Below are 21,177 nucleotides of genomic sequence, written 5' to 3' on the forward strand. Positions count from 1 at the left end.
GTCCGAAGAGTCAGTGTCCAGAAGAAATGAAATGCAGTGACTCAAAGCCCATAACCACTGAAGTACTACTAAGCCCTGCTGATTTAGGACTCAGTGCCACAGCAGGTGTTAACCTCATAGCTAGCATATTAATTCTATCTTACTCCAAGTTTCAGTAAACCTGGGTTTAGCCCTTGGAGAATCTATGAATGGACATGGAGGTAATTTTCATTAATTAATACTTACTTTTAATGTCTTGGATGTTGCTGCTTTCATTTCAGCATTTATTACAGCTGTTTTCCCTGCAGGGCAGCAGGGATACCAAGATGAATGAGAGAAGAGCCTGTCCCTGGAGGAACTGTTTAAATGTGAAGCAAAATCTATAATTACAATTTACCTATGCAGAACTTCCCTTCTTTATAGGTTAAACCAGGCCTTGAAATTTTTCTAAACCTTCTCGCCTTCAAACTATAATTCTGTAATAAGCAAAAAGTTACAGAATTAAAATGTAGAAAAATTCTAGAAAAATGTATGGAGCAGGTTTTGGAACTTCATACTTCATCCTAAATGTGAAAGGCTATATAAGCATTTTGTGTGCACAACTATCATTTTCCCCATTTGAGAGGCTGCCAGGGGTTTGTAGTGTGGAAAGAGTGAGGTGACTCATGATTTGGGAATGATTGTTTTGATCTCTCCCTGTAGGCTCTGTAGAACATTGGCAGGGCGGCCAGCATAATTAACACTGCACAGTCTAATTATAAACACAACTCTGTGCACACTGGTTACCAAAGAAGAAAGCCTGTACTGGATAAACAATCAAGTTGGCAGGATTACTTGCGAATGATGACTAGATAATGTCAAGTTTACTATAAATCAAATTGCTTTCCCTAGATTGTCTCAGAAGTTACCATAGGGGAAAAAGATATCATCTGTGAAAGTCTCACTGGGTTATTTTTTTAAGGGCCCATTTAAGCGTTTCTTTATTGCAGGCCTTCTAACCTTTTCATCCTGAGACCAGTTAGGCATCTTAATTTTTATAGTGTGCTATTTTAGGGAGAGTAGGGGAATGGGTCACAGTAGGACATTTGTTCCAGTAATAGTTGAATTGATTTTAAAAAGGTGAAAGAAACTAGGGATTTGAAAAGACTGCATTGGACTAGTGTAATAAAGAGCAAGAAAAGAGAGTCCTGTGGGCTGAGGAGAGTGTAGCGTGCGGGCTAAGGGTAAAATGTGAAGTGACCACAACAGCCATGCATGCTTGAGAGAAACTGAGATGTATGTTATACATATATGGTCTCACATACCGGTCAGAGGCAGAGCGAACACTGTGCGTGGTTGTATGTGTTTAAGGATTTGTTGAAGCATGGCTGAGAGCTGAGGAATGATCTAGTTAGTTTAAATATAGGTTTGGCCATTGACTCCCTGAGATTTAAAACAATGGTGCTGGCTCTGGAGATTGGTTTCACAAATAACCTGAACTACTGCAGGATGGTTGTATTTCTGCAGAATGAACCTCAGAGTTGTGATTTACCCTAAATAAATTAAGCACTTTAAATCAAATGCTTAAAAATGAGGCCCTTCTTTTTTCTTTTTCGTTTTCTTATTGAGAAGTACTCAGTTAAAATTTTAAATGGACACTTAAAAAGATATTTTTCTTGTAGCCTTTATGTTGTCCATTCACTTTTGGAAACTAGCGAATGTGGTGTCAAAAAAGGCGGAATGCTTTGCAGCCTTTTCCTGTCCTTGAATTGGATATTGTTGGTGTAGGAGCTGCATAAGAACAGTTCATGCTTTTACATTAATTTGTTTACACATGTGATCTTGAGTTTTCTGCTAAATGTATAGTTTCTCTTAAATGGTTTTAAAAAAGATTTCTTTTTTTAAGAAAACAATATACAAAAATCTAAATTGAGAAATAGATGAGTTAAGTAAGGGTTTTTTGCATAAGAATACTTTTTTACTGTTGAAGAGATTATAAGAGGTTTCCTTTAAATAGCTCTCCAATTTCTTTTAAGTACCTGGATTTACAAAAAAAAAAAAAAAAAATTCTAGCTTTTTATTTTTAAGAGGAGGGGGAGAACATATGGATTTTCTAAATTTGGATGTAGCCTAGCATTATCACTGGCTAAATGATTTTGTGTTTATCAGATACTCTTAGAAGAGGTACAGATAGAAGGCTGAGGGGCTTGTGAAAGAGAATCTCTGTCTCTAGCCCAGGACCCAGTTCTGATCTGTCTCTTACACGAACCTAACTAGACTTTTAAGAAGTGAAAAATTGGTCTTGGAGATCCACGAGGACCTGACATAATGTTGATTTGAAGGCTAGTTTCTAGGAGAATATGATTAAGAGCCAGTAATACTACTTTCCTGCCCTCCAGCATTTTTTGCTTTATTAATTTTCTGTTATTTCTGTTTTCTATTTCATTGATTTCTGCTTTGTTCTTTATTATTTCTTCTCTTAGGCTTACTATACTATTCTTTGTGCTTTCTTAGGGTGGAAACTTTTATCACTGATTTTAAACCTCAGCAAAGCAAGGTTAAACCTCTTTCTAATAAAGGCATTTAAAGTGGATTTCTCTCAATTTAAAAAAAAATTTTATTATTTATTTCAGATAGTTTCTAAATTCTTTGTGGTTTATTCTTTGACTTCTGAATTATTTAGTAGTTTGTTTTCTGTTTTCCAAATATCTAGAGATCATCTAGATAATTTATTACTATTGGTTTTAAAATTATTTCTATTGTGGTCAGAGATCATAGTCTCTAAAAAAACTCTTTCAGTCTTTTATTACTTTTTTAAAGATTTTATTTACTTGTCAGAGAGAGAGAGAGAGAGAGCAAGCACAACAGGGGGAGTGGCAGGCAGAGGGAGAAGCAGACTCCCCACTGAGCAGGGAGCCCAATGGGAACTTGATCCCAGGACCCTGGGATCATGACCTGAGCTGAAGGTAGATGCTCAACAAACAGAGCCACCCAGGTGTCCCTCTTTCAGTCTTTTAAAGTTTATTGAGATTTATTTTATAGTCCAGTATATGGCCCATCTTGGTGACTGTTACATAGATATTCTGCAGTTGTTTGGTGTAATGTTCTATAAATGTCTTTTAGGCCAAATTAGTTGATAGTATTGCTTAGATATTCCGTGGCTTGTTTGTTGTCTACTTGTTTGATTAATTATGAAGAGAAAGATGATAGAATCTCCAATTATGGTTGTGGATGTTTCTGTTTCTTGAGTTTTATCATTTTCTGTTTTGAATTTTGAAGCTCCCTTATTAGGTACGTACATATTTAAGCTTGGTATCTTATCCTGATGAATTTCTTTTACCATCATAAAATTTTGTTCTAATTTGTTAATCTATTTGTGTCCTTAAATTTAAAAGGTATCTCTTATAGGCAGTGTGTAGTTGAGCCTTGCTTTTTTTAATCCAGTGTGATAATCTCTGTCCTTTAGTTGGAATGTTTACTCCATTTACAGTTAATGAAGTTATTTATGTGATTGTGTTTAAATCTACCATTTTGCCATTGTTTTTGTCCCTTTTGTTTTTGTTTCTGTTTCTTTTCTAATGCCCCCTTTTGGTTGAATTGGGTATTTTTTAATATTTCTTTTTTTTTTTTTTTTAAAGATTTTATTTATTTGAGAGAGAGAGCATGGCGGGGGGAGGATCAGAGGGAGAAGCAGACTCCCTGCTGAGCAGGGAGCTCAATGCGGGACTCGATCCTGGGACCCCAGGATCATGACCTCAGCTGAAGGAAGTCGCTTAACCAACTGAGCCATCTAGACACCCTCATTTTATTTTCTTTACTGACTTTTTAGCTATCCATCTTTTAAATGACATTTTTATTGAACACTCTAGGTTAATAATATGTACCCTTAACTTATTAAAGTCTTTTTATTGTGAATATTATGTCATTGAACATTTTACACCTGACACTTCTCTCTTCTTACTTTACACCTCCTACTTCTCACTGGACACTTATCATTTCCCCTTCTCAATTCACAAATATAATTTAATTCTTCTTATCCACCCTCTCTATTCTTTGTGCTCTTGTTGTCGTATTTTTATTTTTATATATGTTAAAAACTCACATATTATCTTGCTTTAAGCAGATAGCTTTAATATGCAGTCTTTTAAGGAAATTTTAAGAAGAATAAAGAACATAAACTTTTATTTTTAACAACTTACTCATCATTTCTAGTATTCTTTCCTTCCTGCACATCTGAGTTTCTGTCTGGTATCATTTCCCTCCAGCGTAAAGAACCTCCTTTATAGTATCTTAAAGTGCACATCTGCTTGAAATTAGTTCTGTCCACTTTTATTTATTTGAGAAGATCTTTATCTCATTTTTGAGGGATATTTTCACCAGATATAGAATTCTGAGTTGACAAATTTTTTTTTGCAGCCCCTTAAAAATGTTGTTCTGTCATCTTCTGGCCCCCATTGTCATGATAAAAAGTTAGTGTTCTTTGTATTATTTTTTTCCTGTATGTAACATATTGTTTTTAGGCTTTTTAAAAGACTTTGTCTTTGGTTTTCAGCAGTTTGACTGTGATATAGCTAGATACAGTTTTCTTTGTATTTGTTGTTTTTGGAGTTTGATGAGCTTTTTGGATCTGGTAAATAGTGTTTTCATCAAACTTAATAAAATTTTAACTTTTGTGTCTTCAAATATTTTTTCTGCTTTATTTTCAGAATCTTTTGGGAATCCTATTACATGTGTTAGACAGTCTGATACTGTTCCACAATTTTCTGATGCTGTATTCATTTTTCTTCAATCCTTTTTTTCTTTGTTCCTCAAATTGGTAATTGCTAGTGATCTGTCAAGTTCATGGACTCTTTGTTCTGCCATCTCCGATCTACTATTAAGTCTGTTCAGTGACTTTTTCATTTTAATTATTGAACCTTTCAGTCCTAGAATTTCCTCCCCCCCCATTTGATTCTTTTTTGTAGTTTCAATTTCTCTGCTGAGAGTCTCATCTGTTCATGTATTCTCCTTTGTTGTTATTGTTGTTTAACAACATTTTCCTTTATTTAAGACATATTTCAAATAGCAGCTCTGAAGTTTTTACTAAATGCAATATTTGGGCCAACTTAAAGTCAGTTTCTAATGACTTATTTTTTCTTATGGGTCCCATTTCTTGTTTTGTTGAATGTCTAGTAATGTTTTTATTATGTATTGAACAGTGTTGATACATTGTAGAGATGCTGACTTAAAAAAAAGTTTTCTTTGTAGAGTGGTGTTTGTTTTAGTAGCAGTTTAGTTACTGGCTGATGGCCCTATATAGGTTTGCTGGGGAATATCTGTGGAAAGCTGAAAGTTTTTTTCAGGCTCCTCTAACTTAGCACAACTCTGCCCCCAGACTCTTTTTGCTGTGTGGGTTTTTAGGGCTTGGTTTTAAACTTCGTTAATGTGGTCTGGAGTTGGTCTTATTCTAGGGTGTGCCTTTTCCCTTAAAGTGAAGTCTTTCTAGCATTTCAAAGTGATGTGCAGAGTGTTCATGAGTTCTCTTTATTCAGGTTGGGTTAGACAATGTTTCCCTATGCTGCTTGACCTAGTATATCTACTCCAACGTAACCTTATTACAGCCACTCTTTTGTAAGCCTTATGTAGTTGTGCCCACCATTGATTAAGGACTCTCAGGGAACCCTATACAAACTTGTGTGGTCCCCACTCTGCACAGTTCTGTCCTCTCCAGTGTCCTGTCTCTGCCACCAGCCGTGCTCGGCTAGGACTCTAGCTTCCCATACTACAATTAGAAAGTTGTCCCAAGGCAGAGAAGCAAGCAAATTGTAAGCTCACATTATTGCTCGTTTATCCAGTAGCTAAAAATAGTTGCATCATTTTGTCCAGTTTAATAGTTGCTTACGAGAAGAAGAGAAGTCTGGTATCAGTTACCGTGTCATATTGGAAGTAGTCTCCCACGGCATTTTTATATGTGTTGAAGTGAACTTTAGAGGTAACTTGAAAGGCAAAATTACATTTTAGTCTCTTCTACAACTAAATAAAGTGAGCTTATGGTGCTTATAAACTGACCATTTCTGTCTGATCTTTCTGCCTCCCACCCCTAGTCTTCCATTCACTGCTGTCTTAGAGCTCTATTCACAAGAGAGGTGGGAGAGGGGAAGAAAAGAAAGACCCTACTCAGGTCATGCATCCTAGGTTGTGACCTTGGACCTGTCAACTGGAAAATTAAATGTGGTTTTTGAAAAAGCACTATGTAAAAGTAGGAATGCATACAGGACTTTCTGTGTTAGTATTTTATGACACTGCTTATGCTTTGAGGTGTAAGCAAACAGTGTGTGTCAGGGAAAGAGGCTGTTGAGAACATCTTTAAAACTTGTCCTCTGTTAGTGGAAGTGAGAAAATGCTCTCTGTAACTTAACAGGAACGCCGTGATTAATAGGAATAGGTTTTCTTTGAGTGTGTCTGTTGAGGAGGAGTGGGGTAATGTTTTGTCAGATCAGAACTATACGGAAAAATCACCGTTTTTGTTCTAGTTGTTTTCTTTCCTTTTTAAGATTAAACTTTAAAAAAAAAATAAAATCTCTTTTTGTTGGTAGAGGATTGCTTATTGGGGAAGTAATTATTTGATAATTAGCCATCACTTCAGAAATTTTATGAAGTTTCCATTTGGCAATGATCTAGAAGATCTAAAAGCTGCCTCATGCTTGAAGCTTCTAGCTCTTTTTAAATATGTCTGGGAGGCCTCTGAAGAAGCATAATTCTTTATTGTTAAGGCCCAATTTGAATATAGCAAGTTGCTATATTACCTAATTGAATATAGCAATCTTGCATCTGCCCAAAAAGCCTTGTTGAAATTAGGCCTATTCTTTTCAAGTTGTTTTGGCTTGTTGGTTTGAAAATACTCCCCATTTCATTTCATTTTCTCAGAAAATGTAATGGTAGTTTCAAGGGATTAAAGTTGTGGGAAGTTTTCTTGTTTTAATTTGAGTTGCTCACCATGTTGTTTGCCATAGCTTTACTTTTTGTTGTGTTTTCTAAATTGAATCCCTCTGTTAATCACTTTCTCTCTTGACAGCACCTTATGCATTTTCCCCTTAGCTTTTCACCACATCCTCTCTACATATTTAACCCCGAATTAACCCATCTGCTTTCTCTACTCTTTAAAAACTTTTTGGCATTTATTTTTTCATTTTTGTAATTGTGGTAAAATACACATAACCCGCTTTTTCTTCTTTTAGACTTGGGCTGGTAAGCACTGCTAAAGGCATTTATGGAGACTGGTAGTATGGCACATTCTGCCGGGTGTAGTGAACTTCTCAGCCATATTCTGTCCTTGCGTCATCCTTCCCTGGTCCTCTGTCATAGCTTCTGTCCTGTATTTTTCTCCTTAATCCCCTTATGCCTTCTCCACAAGTGCCTTTGAGCACATGGCCTTGATTCTTCCGTCGCAGAGAACATGGAGGCTGTCTGTGGTCACATCCTCAGCTTTTCATGTGCTTATACAGGTTTCTTCTCTGTCTTCACTTTCTGTCTCCCAGGATCAGAGGAGAAGTGTCTCGTTCCCATCAAGGCTACTGGAGTTTTTGTGATGTCTTCCTACCCCAGCATTTCCTCTCGTCTACTCCTTCACCTCCACATTTTGGCATTCATTACTTTTCCTTCATGCTTAAGTTGTTCCCATCTTAAACACGGACAAACAAAAAACAAAACAAAAGAACTTAACTCTTCTCTGTGCCATATTTTCTTTCTTGACCCTGTGTTTTTTTCTTGACACATCACTATGTACCTTGAAGGAAGAGTCTGCAGCTCTTGCCTTCCCATGTTAATTTTCCATTCTTTGGACTGTTTAAGTTAGGCTTTCATTCCTACTGTGCCCCTGAAGGTGCTTTATAAAAGTCACTGGTTCTCTGGTTGCCAGATCTAGTGGCCTCTCTAGGCCTCATTTTCTGTGACCTTTCTAAGACATTTAATGCTGATCACTTCCTTCATGAAAACTTCCTTTATTTTCTGAGATGCTACTGTCCTAATTTTCCTACCTGTGGTACATTCCTTCTTATTCTCCGTTTCTGCCCCTCTTCCTCTGCCCACCTTTTCAGTGCTGATGCTCTCTGACTTTTACCTCCCTTTCAGTAGTCTCACTCATCTGCATGGTTTTCATTTTGTATACCCAGGTGATTCTGAAATCTGAATCTTCCACGCAGATCCCTGTTTTGAATCCAGATCCACATGACCTAATCCTCTTAACAGTCCTATAAAATAGTTCTGTTTTCCACATTTATAGGTGAGGATATTGAGGTGAAGGAACGTTTGGTAACCGTTTGAGGTCAAGCAGTCAGTGGAAGAGGCAGGATTTGAACTTTCTAAAGTTAAGTCTTTAACTCTGTAACATGCTGTTAATCAAACATCTCCACCTGTCTATGTATTAAATATGTCGTGCCCTATAACAAATGCCATCCCCTAACTCCATTCTCATTATTGCTCCTCTTACACCCCCCCCCAAAAAAAACAAGAGAGAGAATTTGAAAACCTATATTCTCAATCTCAATGAATGGCATTCTTTCTTCCAGTTATCCAAGCCAGAATGTATATCGGGAATTGACATAGACTTTCCTCCGTCACTCCATCTTACAGACTGTCTGGCCCAGGGGAGCCTCAGTTCCTGGGTATTCTCCCTTTTCAACGTGACTTGTAATCATTCCCTCCTTTTCACTTCTACTGCTGTCATAGTTGAGAACTTCATATCGACCTGGAGTGCCATGATAGTGACAATCCAACCCATTGCTTCCCATATTATCTGAGCTGAAGAATTGAGGTTTTTATTTTTTTTTGAATTTTTAATCTGTTGCAGAAGTTCTGTAGCATTTAAAAATATGAATTATTGGAAAACTGAAATGAAAAACAGACATGCAAACTATAAGCTCCATTTTTAAAATGATTAAATTTGATAGACATAAAATTATTGACAAATTGCTATAAGTTTTTAAATACTAATTGTCTACATATATCCTGTCACAGACTGATAACAGTTTGTGGATTGATCCACAGACAACATTGAGGGGCACCAGTTCATGGTATCTGATGAAAAGAAATGTCTTCAGTTTTCTTAGATTATTACCACATGGGCTTATGTTATTTAAAATGGAAACATTCAGGGTGCCTGGGTGGCTCAGTTGTTTGGGCGACTGCCTTTGGCTCAGGTCATGATCCCGGAGGCCTGGGATCAAGTCCTACATCGGGCTCCCTCCTCCGTGGGAAGCCTGCTTCTCCCTCTGACCCTACCCCCTCTTGTGCTCTCTCTCTCTCTCTCTCAAATAAATAAATAAAATCTTAAAAAAAATAAATAAAACGGAAACATTCAGTTAGGATGTTCTTTGCTTTTAGCTTATAGATAGCATGTATATGTGGATTTAAAAGGTTTTAGAAAATTTCCTCTTTCTGTAGGATCTCTTCTTTTAATATAAATAAATCCATTAGAGCAAGGGGTAATCATGTTGCTTTACAATTTAATGCTAAGATCAAAGTGTACCGATTTAAGAGTCCAAAGAAAAATTTTCTTAAATAGGTTGGAAGTACAGTCTTCGTGGGTTACCTATAACAAGAATGATTTCCCCTGGTTTGATATATTTAATTTGATGTTGTACACATATATAAAAGTTTGCCTCTAATGTGCAATAAATTATAGATGAGTCAATGTATTCTATTTCTGAAAGATTAAAATTCTACATAGGTATTAATCTGAATGGGTGATAAATAATAAAATTACGGTATTTGGATTTGGCAGACATCTGACTAAACCCTTATCAAAAGATTTGAAGTAAATGAAATGCAGACAGGTGATGCTAAAATGGTCAGATGGTAGAATACCACTTGCCTTAAATAAGGCATTGCTGAGGAGTCAAAACACACAAAACCAAAGTTCTAAGGGGATATGAATTCAAGAATGGGTATGCTCTAAGTAAACTGAAATTATACCTAGAATTAGTTTAGAAATTCATTAAATAAAAAAAAAAACATACTGTGCAGACCTCCTTGTTGTCTACATCAGGTCTCACACAGAACAAAACAACATGGGCAAATGCTAAGAGAACATAATTTTCCTATATGAGGTAGTAAAAAAGGTCAGAAAAAGCCTTTTAGATATTTTGAAAAAGTAAATTAAGTAATTAATCTTCAGCACTGTGCCAGGATTAAATACTACCACAGAAAATTTCTAACCCATTAAGAGTTCATTAAGAATTAAAAAAATTTTTTAAGTTCAGTTACGGCAATATTTGCTCTGTTAAAGAAGTAAATGGCCCCCAGACACAGTTAACCATCAAAACAACTTTGTCATGAGAAGTAGGGGCACTATTGGATGTTTAGGAGATGAAATTCCTAAAGCAGGATGTTAAATCACTCTTCTTCCATTTGTAGGTCATTCACAGGAGATGGGAAGATGGCAGCTTGCTAAACCCACACCTAGAATGTGATCAAAAGTTTTATTCAAAGAAAACTTACAAAGTAGCATGGCTTGTATGGAAGTTCAGGATAGAGAGGAGGTAGGAAAAGGTAACCTCGTTGGGGTCTCTGTGCTCCCCAAAGCAGAAAGGGGTGACATGCAGTGAAAAGAAAATTTATTTATTTATTTATTTATTTTTAAAGATTTTATTTTATTTGAGAGAGAGAGAATGAGAGAGCACATGAGAGGGGGGAGGGTCAGAGGGAGAAGCAGACTCCCTGCCGAGTAGGGAGCCCGATGCGGGACTCGATCCAGGGACTCCAGGATCATGACCTGAGCCGAAGGCAGCCGCTTAACCAACTGAGCCACCCAGGCGCCCCAAGAAAATTTATTTTTTAAATGTAATAATAAAAAAGAGAAACAAAAAGAAAATAACTTTTCTTAATTTACATTGTAGCAAATTAACCTGAGTTATGGAATGACAGGTGTTCATCTGGTAGCCTGGGATGGAAGGGAGAAATGCTGACATTGCAGGCAAGGGCAACAGGGAGAATAGGCATGTGGAGGATAGCTTGCAACAGCAGTGTGTCTTGTTCTCGGAAGAGTAAGTAAGCATTTTGCGGTGGCCAGAGCACACCCAGGAATGGAGTGTCTATTGCCGGCTGGGATCTGGCCATAGAGAAGGCTGAGACCGAGGCTTCTCAAGCAGATGTGCACATAAATCACCTGAGGATTTGTTAAAATTCAAATTCAGGAAAGGGACTTGAGAGTCTGCTCTTCTAAAAAGCTGCAGTGTGATGTGGATGCTCTGGTCCACAGACCATACTTCGTAGCAAGACTCAATTTTGTCCTAATATTTATTGATATTTTGTTTCATGGATTATGAGTTGCCACTGTTCAGCTTTTGTTGGATCACACAAAATACATGACATTTCTGTTAAGGTAGAGGTATTTAGTTATTAAATAATTTTATGTAAATTTTATTCTGATGGTGGTAAAATAATACTCTTAGCAACTTCATTGCCAAGTACAAAATAAATAATTTAGGTATGAACTCCTACCCTTATTGAATTAGTTGAGTAGGATGATGCAGTATAATAATGGGAATAATCTAAAATTTGGAATTAGATTTTTAGACCTGGGCTTCAGTATTAGTTTTGTGTCAAAACAACTGTGACTTAATGAAGCTAAATTAACCCATTTCTCTTTTGTTTTCTCATGTCTGAAATAGTTATACTTGCCATTTTATAGAATTGTTGTGAGGGTTAGAAATGATAATGTATGGAGTACCTTGTAGAGAAAGGTTAATGGAGGTTTCAATTACCGAATTTTTGAGATCCCTGAAAAGCTAAATATCTACTATTCTTAAATGAAGAACACTGAGTGATCTTATCTTAGGAATGATTGATCTATATGTGATTTATTTACCCTTTTTACTTTTTTTTTTTCTCATTGATTTTTGGCAAGTAATGTTGTTCTTTGTAGTTTATAAAAGCTCTCACTACTACCCTAACTCAAGATCCACTTATGGTATATAATATGGTTGTTACAGAGAGGAATATGTTGTATTTCTGAATGCCCTGGAAGCATGAAATAATAGGTTGGATTGTAGTTGTATCTGGTTTTTAGAGTTCTTTTGCCTTATTTTTAAATGATTTCTTGATTATGGAAATTTTCTATATAATTTGCCATTTTCAGTTTGCCATGGAATAGGAACATCCCCCTTTCGGAGCTAAAAAAAATAGCCCAGCCTATTGCTTAACTATCATTCAAGCCTATAAATGGACACACCAGTTTGTGTTCCTCTGTAGGGAAAACCGGACTCAGCAAAGAGAACCACAAGTGCTTTAGAAGCAGGTTTGAGGCCTTTTAGGCAAGAATTCCAGTGGTTCTGGTGACCAGACTCCAGAAGGGGTACATAGACTGTGGGTGGGCACATTTCTGATCTATGAGGACAGGCACAGCAGTTCTAAAGCCAGGCCCTCTACGGGTCTCTAAAGCTCAAGACAAGGGCCCAGGTTGTTAGGGGGAGTGTATTAGGGAAATTAATATTTAGTCTCCACTGCCTTTTTTTCATACTAGCTCATTTATTTAGCTTTCTTGTTTCATGACTGTGGTATACTTTTATTTATGCTTGAGTTTTTAATGGATGACACAAGAAAATTATAAGCACCTTATTTAATTCAGTAGCTCTGAGATGGAAATAAGTCTTAGTGATAAAAAAAATTCTTAGATTAAATGTGGTTTTGCTAGTAGGCATTTTATTATGAAATTTTTTTTCTAACTCTGTGCCTTGTCCTTATGTTTTGGTTGTTTAGATCTGCTTCAGCTCCCCAGGAATATGATTGAAAACAGCATGTTTGAGGAAGAACCAGATGTGGTAGATTTAGCCAAAGAGCCCTGTTTACATCCTCTAGAGCCTGATGAGGTGGAATATGAGCCCCGGGGTTCAAGACTGCTGGTGCGGGGTCTTGGTGAGCATGAGATGGATGAGGATGAAGAGGATTATGAGTCATCTGCAAAACTGCTGGGCATGTCCTTCATGAACAGAAGCTCAGGCCTTCGGAACAGTGCAACCGGCTATAGGCCAAGCCCAGATGGGACTTGTTCTGTACCGTCTGTGAGGACCATGGCGGTCTGTGTTTTTCTTATTGTGGTTGCTGTTTCTATAATCATGGTGATTTATCTACTACCCAGATGTACCTTTACCAAAGAAGGCTGCCATAAAAAAAACCAATCAATGGGACTAATTCAGCCACTTGCAACAAATGGAAAGTTGTTTCCGTGGGCACAAGTCAGGCTTCCCACCGCCATTATGCCACTACGCTATGAACTTAACCTACACCCAAACCTAACCTCGATGACATTCAAGGGTTCTGTGACCATTTCACTTCAGGCTCTTCAGGCCACGTGGAATATCATTCTTCACAGTACAGGCCATAATATTTCGAGAGTGACCTTCATGTCAGCAGTTTCAAGCCAAGAAAAACAAGTTGAGGTCTTGGAATACCCATTTCATGAACAAATTGCCATTGTTGCCCCTGAAACCCTTCTTGAAGGACACAATTATACCTTGAAGATAGAGTATTCGGCGAGTATATCTAGTTCTTACTATGGGCTTTATGGAATCTCCTACAGAGGTGAAAGTAATGAGAAAAAGTATGTAGCCTTCCTAAATGATTCTACTTCTTTGCTCTGTGATGACTTACTAAAGGATTCCTTTGCCCACACGAGAGACATTAACTGGAATTTTTTTTTTTTTTTTTAATTTAGGAGGTTATGTGCAAAATAGTAGAATGGTGACTTGGAAAGAATATACTATTTCTCTCTTAGTCAAAGCCTTTAACAACTATCATGCTCATATATGTCATATATCATGTCGTGGTGGGAGTTAACCATGCCGATGGAAGGAAATGGATAAAGATTATATCAGTTATAGTCTCTAGCACAAAATCTTAAGTTATTTTGAGCTTTTCATATCCTGGTGAATCTAGTTTTCAGTCACCTCACAAGATCTCAATGGGATGCAAAGAAAAGTATGGATTATTTTTTAAGACCTATTTTCCTAATGTGCAGAGCTTTTAAGAGGTGCTTAGTGAGATGGAGAAAGAGGGCAGGAAGAACTGTTGTATGCTTACATACATCATTTTTAGTGTCCTTAATATTTGCTTTTCATTAAAAAAGTCACTCTGTTTTGGATTTCTGATGGAAATTTTTAAAAAATCTAGGAGAGACTTAATTTGGTTTTAAAAAATGGTGATTCAAAACATAAAAGTATTCAGCTCCCTATTTAGACTGTGTATTTTGCACTTTAATCTTAGTATTCATAGTATATAGTTCCAATTTCTGGAAAGATGCAGTGCACACTTCATACAGGTTATTCTTAAGTAGCAATAATGTCATTTCTCTTATGTATATGAAGTCCTTTATTAGATCTGTTTAATTTGATTGGCGCATCCTGTCATATTACTTTGTAAGCCAGTTTGTGAATTACTGATGCTGGCCATTTGGCAAATGTATGTTGGTGTATTGAGAAAAATAGAAATGAATATTTTAAATCTATCTTAAAGAAATGGTTTGATGCTTCTCAAATGGAGAAAGACAAAGCAAGATCTATATACCTATTCAGATAAGTAATTTTTCTCTTTGCCTTTATCTAAAAAAAAAAAAAAAAAAAGATGGCATGCTGGCACTTGTGTGAGATCTGATATTAAAAACAAATTTATGATTGTGAGATGTGGGGGTGGGCACTGCCAGAGGTGAATGTGACCCAGGACAGGCTCACACCCATTTCCTTTGTGGGTCAATGTTTCTTTCCTTTTTACTTTCACTCTGCTCTAAAACTAGAACTTTACCTGTTCAAATGTCTCTATTAACAAGGTAAAACTGCACTGTAATACAGTAAACAGGATCCAAAAAAAAAAAGCAAATTTATAATTATGGCAGCTCATGGCTTCTTGGCTTTATTTCTCTCTTTATAATCTTCATCATCTCTAGGAACTACAGGATATACATAAAAACAGTGCAGACAAACCTTGAAGACAAATCCAGTAGTCATCTCTTCCAATCAGATTATTGCCCTTGGAGTCCCTTGGGCCTACTACTATATAATGGAAGGAATAAATGTATGGTAGAGAAAGGTGATTTTGGGTACTTGTTGACTCTTGCCATGGGCTAGATCAAGTTATGGAAAATACTATAAGTATAGAGAAGACAATTCCTTAAAAATAAGAAATAGAATATTGTTTAAAAAGTGTTTTTAAATCTATTAAAACAAGTTAGTGTGTGAAATTCTGCTGTTAAAAAAGTATATAAATCTGTTAACCTGCCTGCTTCAGTAAAATGAATGCCCCACATGGTTGTATATCTTGATGAAAGATAAAAGTTGAGAAGATTATTTATACCTTTCAAGATATCTGAAAACTGTAATTCAAAACAATTTTTTTGGTCTCTCTCCAACTTTTAATTTTGTGTAGTTCTATTAGAGAAATTTTTTGTATCTCCCCTCCGAAATGAAATAAGAATAACTATTTAAACAAGTAGATAAAATAATTAAGGGATATGTTCCTTATTGATGGGAAAATCAGAGTATATGTAAATGTCAAACATGTATTTGTGTTCAGGGAACTTTACTGATGTCATCTAAGATGTGGAGATGGTCAGTGAGCCTGGAGTTCAGTCTAGAAGGTGTTGATGATATACTTAAGGTTCTAGATAATAAACTGATACTAAAAGAACTAGTTAACAAATTTAGGATGGGGATGTGTTTTATTTCTTTGTCCTTCAGTTTTTCAGTGTCTTTATCTTGAACTCCTCAAGCGTCTTCTTAACTGGTCTGGCTCCAATCTTGCCACTGCCTTCCCCTCCTCTTGCCACCATCTTCCACACAGTTGCCAGACGCATATTTCTAGAAGTACACATCTAACCACTTTGGTCTAAGATCCTTCAGCACTTCCTCTTTTCTAACAGGATTTAGTTCAAGATTCTTCCAGATCTGGCCTTTGTTTTATCTCCTATCCCTCACCTGCCATAATGAACTTCCTGTGCACTCTCCTGAATTCCAGTGATAATAATAACCCATATTTACTGAAAACTGAAGTGCTAGAAACTCTTCCAAGCACTTTCTGTGTTTAGTCTTTCATCCTGTCAAACCCATTAAGGGGTGGATATTAATATTTTATTCATTTTACAGGTAAGGAAGCAGGCACATAAAGCAACTCATCTAACATCTTACGGCTAGCAAGTAGCAGAGGGTGACCTCAAAGTCATTTTAACTAGAGGCTCCATTCTTAACCACTAAGATGTACTGCTTCCCTAGTTCACACCACTTTTTCATTTACCCATTTTTACTCCCAGTGGTTAGAATTCTCTTACATGACCCCAGGGTGATTCATAATTGTCTTCAGCTCTATTGGAGGTAGTGCTCAAAGTGCAGCTAGTATTTCTGAAAGCAAAGGAAGTCACTAATGAACATAACATAATAAAATAAAATTAAAAAAAAGAAAGAAGCTTCAGGGTGTTCAGCACAGATAGGATAGATTATAAGTATCCTCAAGTAGCAACCTTCTCAAAAAGACTTTTATGTAAGATAGTTATTATTGCATCCCTTTGAACAGTAATTTAAGATTTTCTTTGTCTCAGAACATTATTATCCAATTTTTATCTAATAAAGCAGTGGTCTAAGTAGACTATATGCATATTACAGATATCATTAAACTTTATGCCCTGGTCACTTGTGGCCCTCTTCCATAATTTTCTGTTAACTAGGTAAGAATTTGAGAGTGGAGTGAAGAAATTGAGTATTAGCAACATAATATGTTTCAATTGTTTCGTGTATGTTGATAGCTATCTTTTGTGATAAGGGTCTGCCCAAAAAATTACTTGGGCAGGCCCTTATCAGGACAAAAGCACAGTAATTTTAAGTGTGAATAAAGAGTTATGACTATCTAGCACTGATAATAAACATCTATGTTGGACTTTGTGGCATACAAGTAGCTTTTATTTTGAATAGCTTTATTTGATTCTAACAAAAACCCCAATTTTTTGGTAGAGGATCCTACCTCAATCCTAATTTAATGAAAGGAAAGTAAGGTGTATGTTACTGATTTGCCTGAAGTCACATGGCTGGTAAAGTGCAGGGTTTGGGTCTTCTTACTCTAAGTCCCACACTGTTTTCTGTGTATCTTTTAAAAGTGGAAACTAACCTGTAAGCAGCAAGGCCATCATGTCCAGAGGGGTGATTGTAGATGTGCCATATTGACTAGTAACTGAAATATGCACAACAGGGCCACATGTGCCCTGATTATTCTGTGGCCATGTTTGGATGATTTCCCAAATGCAGATCTGTTTTATTCCTCTGCTTTAATTGAAAATCTGATTTTCTCCTCTTTTTCTTTTTATGCTTTTCTCCCAACATTTAATTGAGGACTTTCGTATGAGTTAAAGTCTCACGTGCTGTTGCTGTGCTGTAGGAAAGGGAGGAGATTTTTTATTCATTTCTGAAGATTGTAAAGGAAACCATCATACTACAGAGCGCCTAGGGTTTTGTTTTTTGTTTTTTGTTTTTTTTTTAGTCTTCATGAAAGTGTAAGTAGTAAGTTTAAGGTTTAGTGTTGTGAAGCCAGAGTCTGTGTAAATGATTAATGGCAATTAATGACCACCCTTCATACTGATCTCCATCTGAAACCTTTTTAAGACCTCAGTGGCCTGCCATAGGCTACCTTGTAGCTTCAACTCCAGCCATCTTGGACAGCCACCTCCAGTCCCTGAGTATCACATTGCTCTGTTTTTCCTTGTGCTTCCCACTCTTTCTACAGTGTACTTCCTACCCTCCTCTACCTTTTCAAATATTCCTCATTTTTTAAGACTCTCTTCAAATTTTGTGACCAGTTTCCATACAGCATCTCAACTACCACTCAGAATTTGTTTCCTGCCCTTTGTTTCCACTGCTTTATTTTCAATATTAATGACATGGTTTGCAGCCCGACAGGTTTCTGTTCATCATATAACCTATGCCTCTTCCAGTTGACTGCAGATCCTTTAATGACTGGGTTTGTACCAGGTTTCTCTTAGTATCCCTAGTACTTGGCAAGGTGCCTTCAATAGTAGGTGCTCAATAACTGTTGGATGAATTTGCGTTTGTTTTAGGTACTTTGCAGCAACTCAGTTTGAACCCCTGGCAGCAAGATCTGCTTTTCCTTGTTTCGATGAACCAGGATTTAAAGCCACATTTATCATCAGGATCATAAGGGATGAGCAATATACTGCTTTATCAAATATGCCTAAGGTACTGTTCTGTTCCTTAATGTAAAATCTTTGAGTGGATCTCTTTCTTTGTAATGAATACTTGAATTCCTCTTTGTGATACTGTTGAGAATGATTAAAATCATATACATTCTTATTCTTTCTTAAAATACTTAAATAAAAGTTAAAATATATGTTGGAATTAATTGAGAAGTCAGCCCAAGGAGCAGTTGAAGAAAGAGGAAGACCTGCTAGATGTGGAATGTGTGGGCAGGAAATGTGAAGTATGTGTTATATATTAAAGTTGTATGAGTAATAATACTGTATGAACTAGTACTAAAGATCACAGTGGTATTTTCAGAGATGTGGCGAATTTGCTAATCTAAATAGTGATATAATGATAGTGTTGAATCATGATTGACCTTGGTGTTTTATTGGTTATTGAAAAATCTATATTGTAATGTGGAGGTTTAACAAGAGCATGTACCTCTTTCTTGGATGTAAATTTGGTGTGGGAGGCAGTGGGGATGAAACCAAGAAGAGGAGAGGAGCAGCCACATCTAACAGACTATGGAGTCCACCTTTGTAGGTAGGAGATGATGTGATCTATCCCTCAAGGGGACATCACTTCAGCAGCTCCACTCCTAGCCATACTCTTCATCTTCCTTTAAAAGAAGTGAGATGCCTACTTGCCTAGTCTCCCAAAACATATCTTAATTCACGGTCAGAAAATCTCGCAAGGTTGCCTGCATTCTCTCATCTTGTCTCTACTGCATACTTCTCTAGTGACTTGCCACCTTTGATTCCGCTAAGCCTTCTTAAGGTCATCTACCTGGCACTTTAAAAAGCTCTTCCAGATCTTTCAGAGGGATATCCCAACTGTAGCTCCCTCTTCTGAAATTGTAGCAGTAGAGTGGAGCACTCCTATGTCATAAGGAAGGATTTTGGTTTTGGTGGTATTTTAAAGGGGAAAAACAGAACCACTGATATTCACTATTTCTAAGTTACATTTATTTAAAATGGATCTTTTGAAACTAAAAATTCCTTAAAGATTTTCACTATACTCAGTATATTTTCATGATGAGGCACGATGGGACAGGTTGAGAGTAAGGGCCATGCTCTGTTGAGAGTAAGAGTCATGCTCTCTTGTGCTGAGAGATTAAAATATGCCAACATCTTCACTACTCGTTTCCTGTTTGAATTTTCAATTTCTTAGTTTGTTACTGTCATTTATTCCCATAGTTACCTAGTTATCTTTTCCCCTTTGCTTGTAGAATTCATCAGTCATCATGGAAGATGGACTTGTTCAGGATGAGTTTTCCGAGAGTGTGAAAATGAGCACTTACCTTGTTGCATTCATTGTTGGGGAGATGAAGAACCTGAGTCAGGATGTAAATGGAACCCTGGTATGTTGTTGTAGTAATTGTCTTGAAAGCCTGTTTCCTAAGAGGTTAAGAGGAATTCTTTAATGATTTCTGATAACTGCTTTATGAAGGAAAATAAGCTTTTTAAAAAAATTTTTAATTTAAATTCAATTAATTAACATATAATGTATTATTTGTTTCAGGGTACAGGTCTGTGATTCATCAGTCTTATATATTACCCGGTGCTCATTACAACACATACCCTCCCCAGTGTCCATCACCCAGTTACCCCATCCCTCCCCAGCCCTCCCCTCCAGCAACCCTCAGTTTGTTTCCTATGATTTAAAGTCTCTTAGGGTTTGTCTCCCTGGTTTCATCTTGTTTCATTTTTTCCTCTCTTACCCTATGGTCCTCTGCCTTGTTTCTTAAATTCTACATAGGAAAGTAAGCTTTAGATCACAACTCTGACTAGTGATTACCATATTGGATATCAATGAGATATCACCTCACAACTGTTAAAATGACTGCCATTAAAAAGGTGAGAGTTAGCAAATGCTGGCGAAGATGTGGAGAAAAGGGGAACCCTTGTGCACTGTTGGTGGAATGTAAATTGATAAAGCCACTATAGAAAGCAGTGTGGAGGTTCCTCAAAAAATTAAAAATAGAACTACCATATGATCCAGCAATCCCACTTCTGGGTATACATCCAAAGGGAATGTAATCAGGATCTCAAAGAGATATCTACACCCTGTCTATTGTAGGATTATTCACAATAGCCAAGATATGGAAACAACCAAAATGTCTGTCTGCAGATGAATGGATAAAAAAGGTGTGGTAAACGTACTATGGATTATTATTTAGCCATGAGAAAGAAGGAAATCCTTCCATTTGCAACAACATGGATGGACCTAGAGGGCATTATGTTAAATGACATAAATAACATAAGTTAAAAGACAGAGACTGTATATATTATCTCACTTATATGAGGAATCTAAGAAAGCTGAACTCTTAGAGACTAGAATGGTGGTTTCCAGGGTCTGAGTGGTGGGGGGAAATAGGAAAATGTTGGTCCAAGGGTACAAACTTCCAGTTCTAAGTTTGGGATCTAATGTACAGCGTGGTGATTGTAGTTAGGAATACTGCGTTACATGCTTGAAAGCTGCTGAGAGACTAGATCTTAAAAGTTCTTATCACAAAAAAGAATTGGTAATTATGTGAGGTGATGGAGATGTCTTAACTAATACTACTGTGGTAATCATTTCACGATATAAAAGTGTATCAAAACAACACATTGCACACCTTAAACTTTCACAATGTTATATGTTAATTTTATCGGTAAAGTTGTAAAAAATTAAATTAAATTTAAAATTCACTTCCTCAAGTCTCAGTAGCACATTTCTAGTGTTCTTGTGACTAGTGGTTACCATATTGGATATCATGGATATTGAACATTCCCATCAATGCAGAAAATTTTATGAGACCACACTAAATCTTAAACATTGTGCAGACTTAAGAGATAGTGTTCAAATGTAGTTAGAAGAGACACTTCAGGTTATCAAAGTTAATTTAATCTTCCTTTTTTAAAAAGCAAGTCCGGATTGAGTTTCCTTAGAATAATGAGTAAGATTGTCTTGTCTTGTGTTCTATAATTTGTAAAAACTGATAATTTGTTCTAATTAGACTCCTCTGTTTTTC

The 21,177-nt window shown here is 36.6% G+C and overlaps 1 protein-coding gene and 1 non-coding gene across 6 annotated transcripts in view; both read left to right on the plus strand.

Moving 5' to 3' along the window:
• LNPEP (leucyl and cystinyl aminopeptidase) overlaps window positions 1–21,177 on the plus strand; it is a 90,557-nt gene that overhangs the window by 24,741 nt on the left and 44,639 nt on the right. For all 5 annotated transcript variants that reach the window (XR_010413168.1, XR_010413169.1, XR_010413166.1 and 2 more), the window contains exons 2-4: window positions 12,694–13,534; window positions 18,023–18,161; window positions 19,393–19,524. Coding sequence is in view for 1 of the 5 variants with exons in the window: in XM_045899185.3 (XP_045755141.1) it covers window positions 12,694–13,534; window positions 18,023–18,161; window positions 19,393–19,524 (1,112 nt within the window). In the remaining 4 variants the exon portion in view is untranslated. The remainder of the gene's footprint in view (window positions 1–12,693; window positions 13,535–18,022; window positions 18,162–19,392; window positions 19,525–21,177) is intronic.
• Window positions 1,639–1,765, plus strand: LOC123836761 (small nucleolar RNA SNORA13). Its single transcript, XR_006789058.1, has one exon. It is a non-coding gene; the product is annotated as a small nucleolar RNA SNORA13 (small nucleolar RNA).

The sequence above is a fragment of the Mirounga angustirostris genome, unplaced genomic scaffold (genome assembly GCF_029215605.1).
Source record: "Mirounga angustirostris isolate CCGP_5_RB_7025 unplaced genomic scaffold, mMirAng1.0.hap1 SCAF_7, whole genome shotgun sequence".
Classification (NCBI taxonomy): Eukaryota; Metazoa; Chordata; class Mammalia; order Carnivora; family Phocidae; genus Mirounga; species Mirounga angustirostris.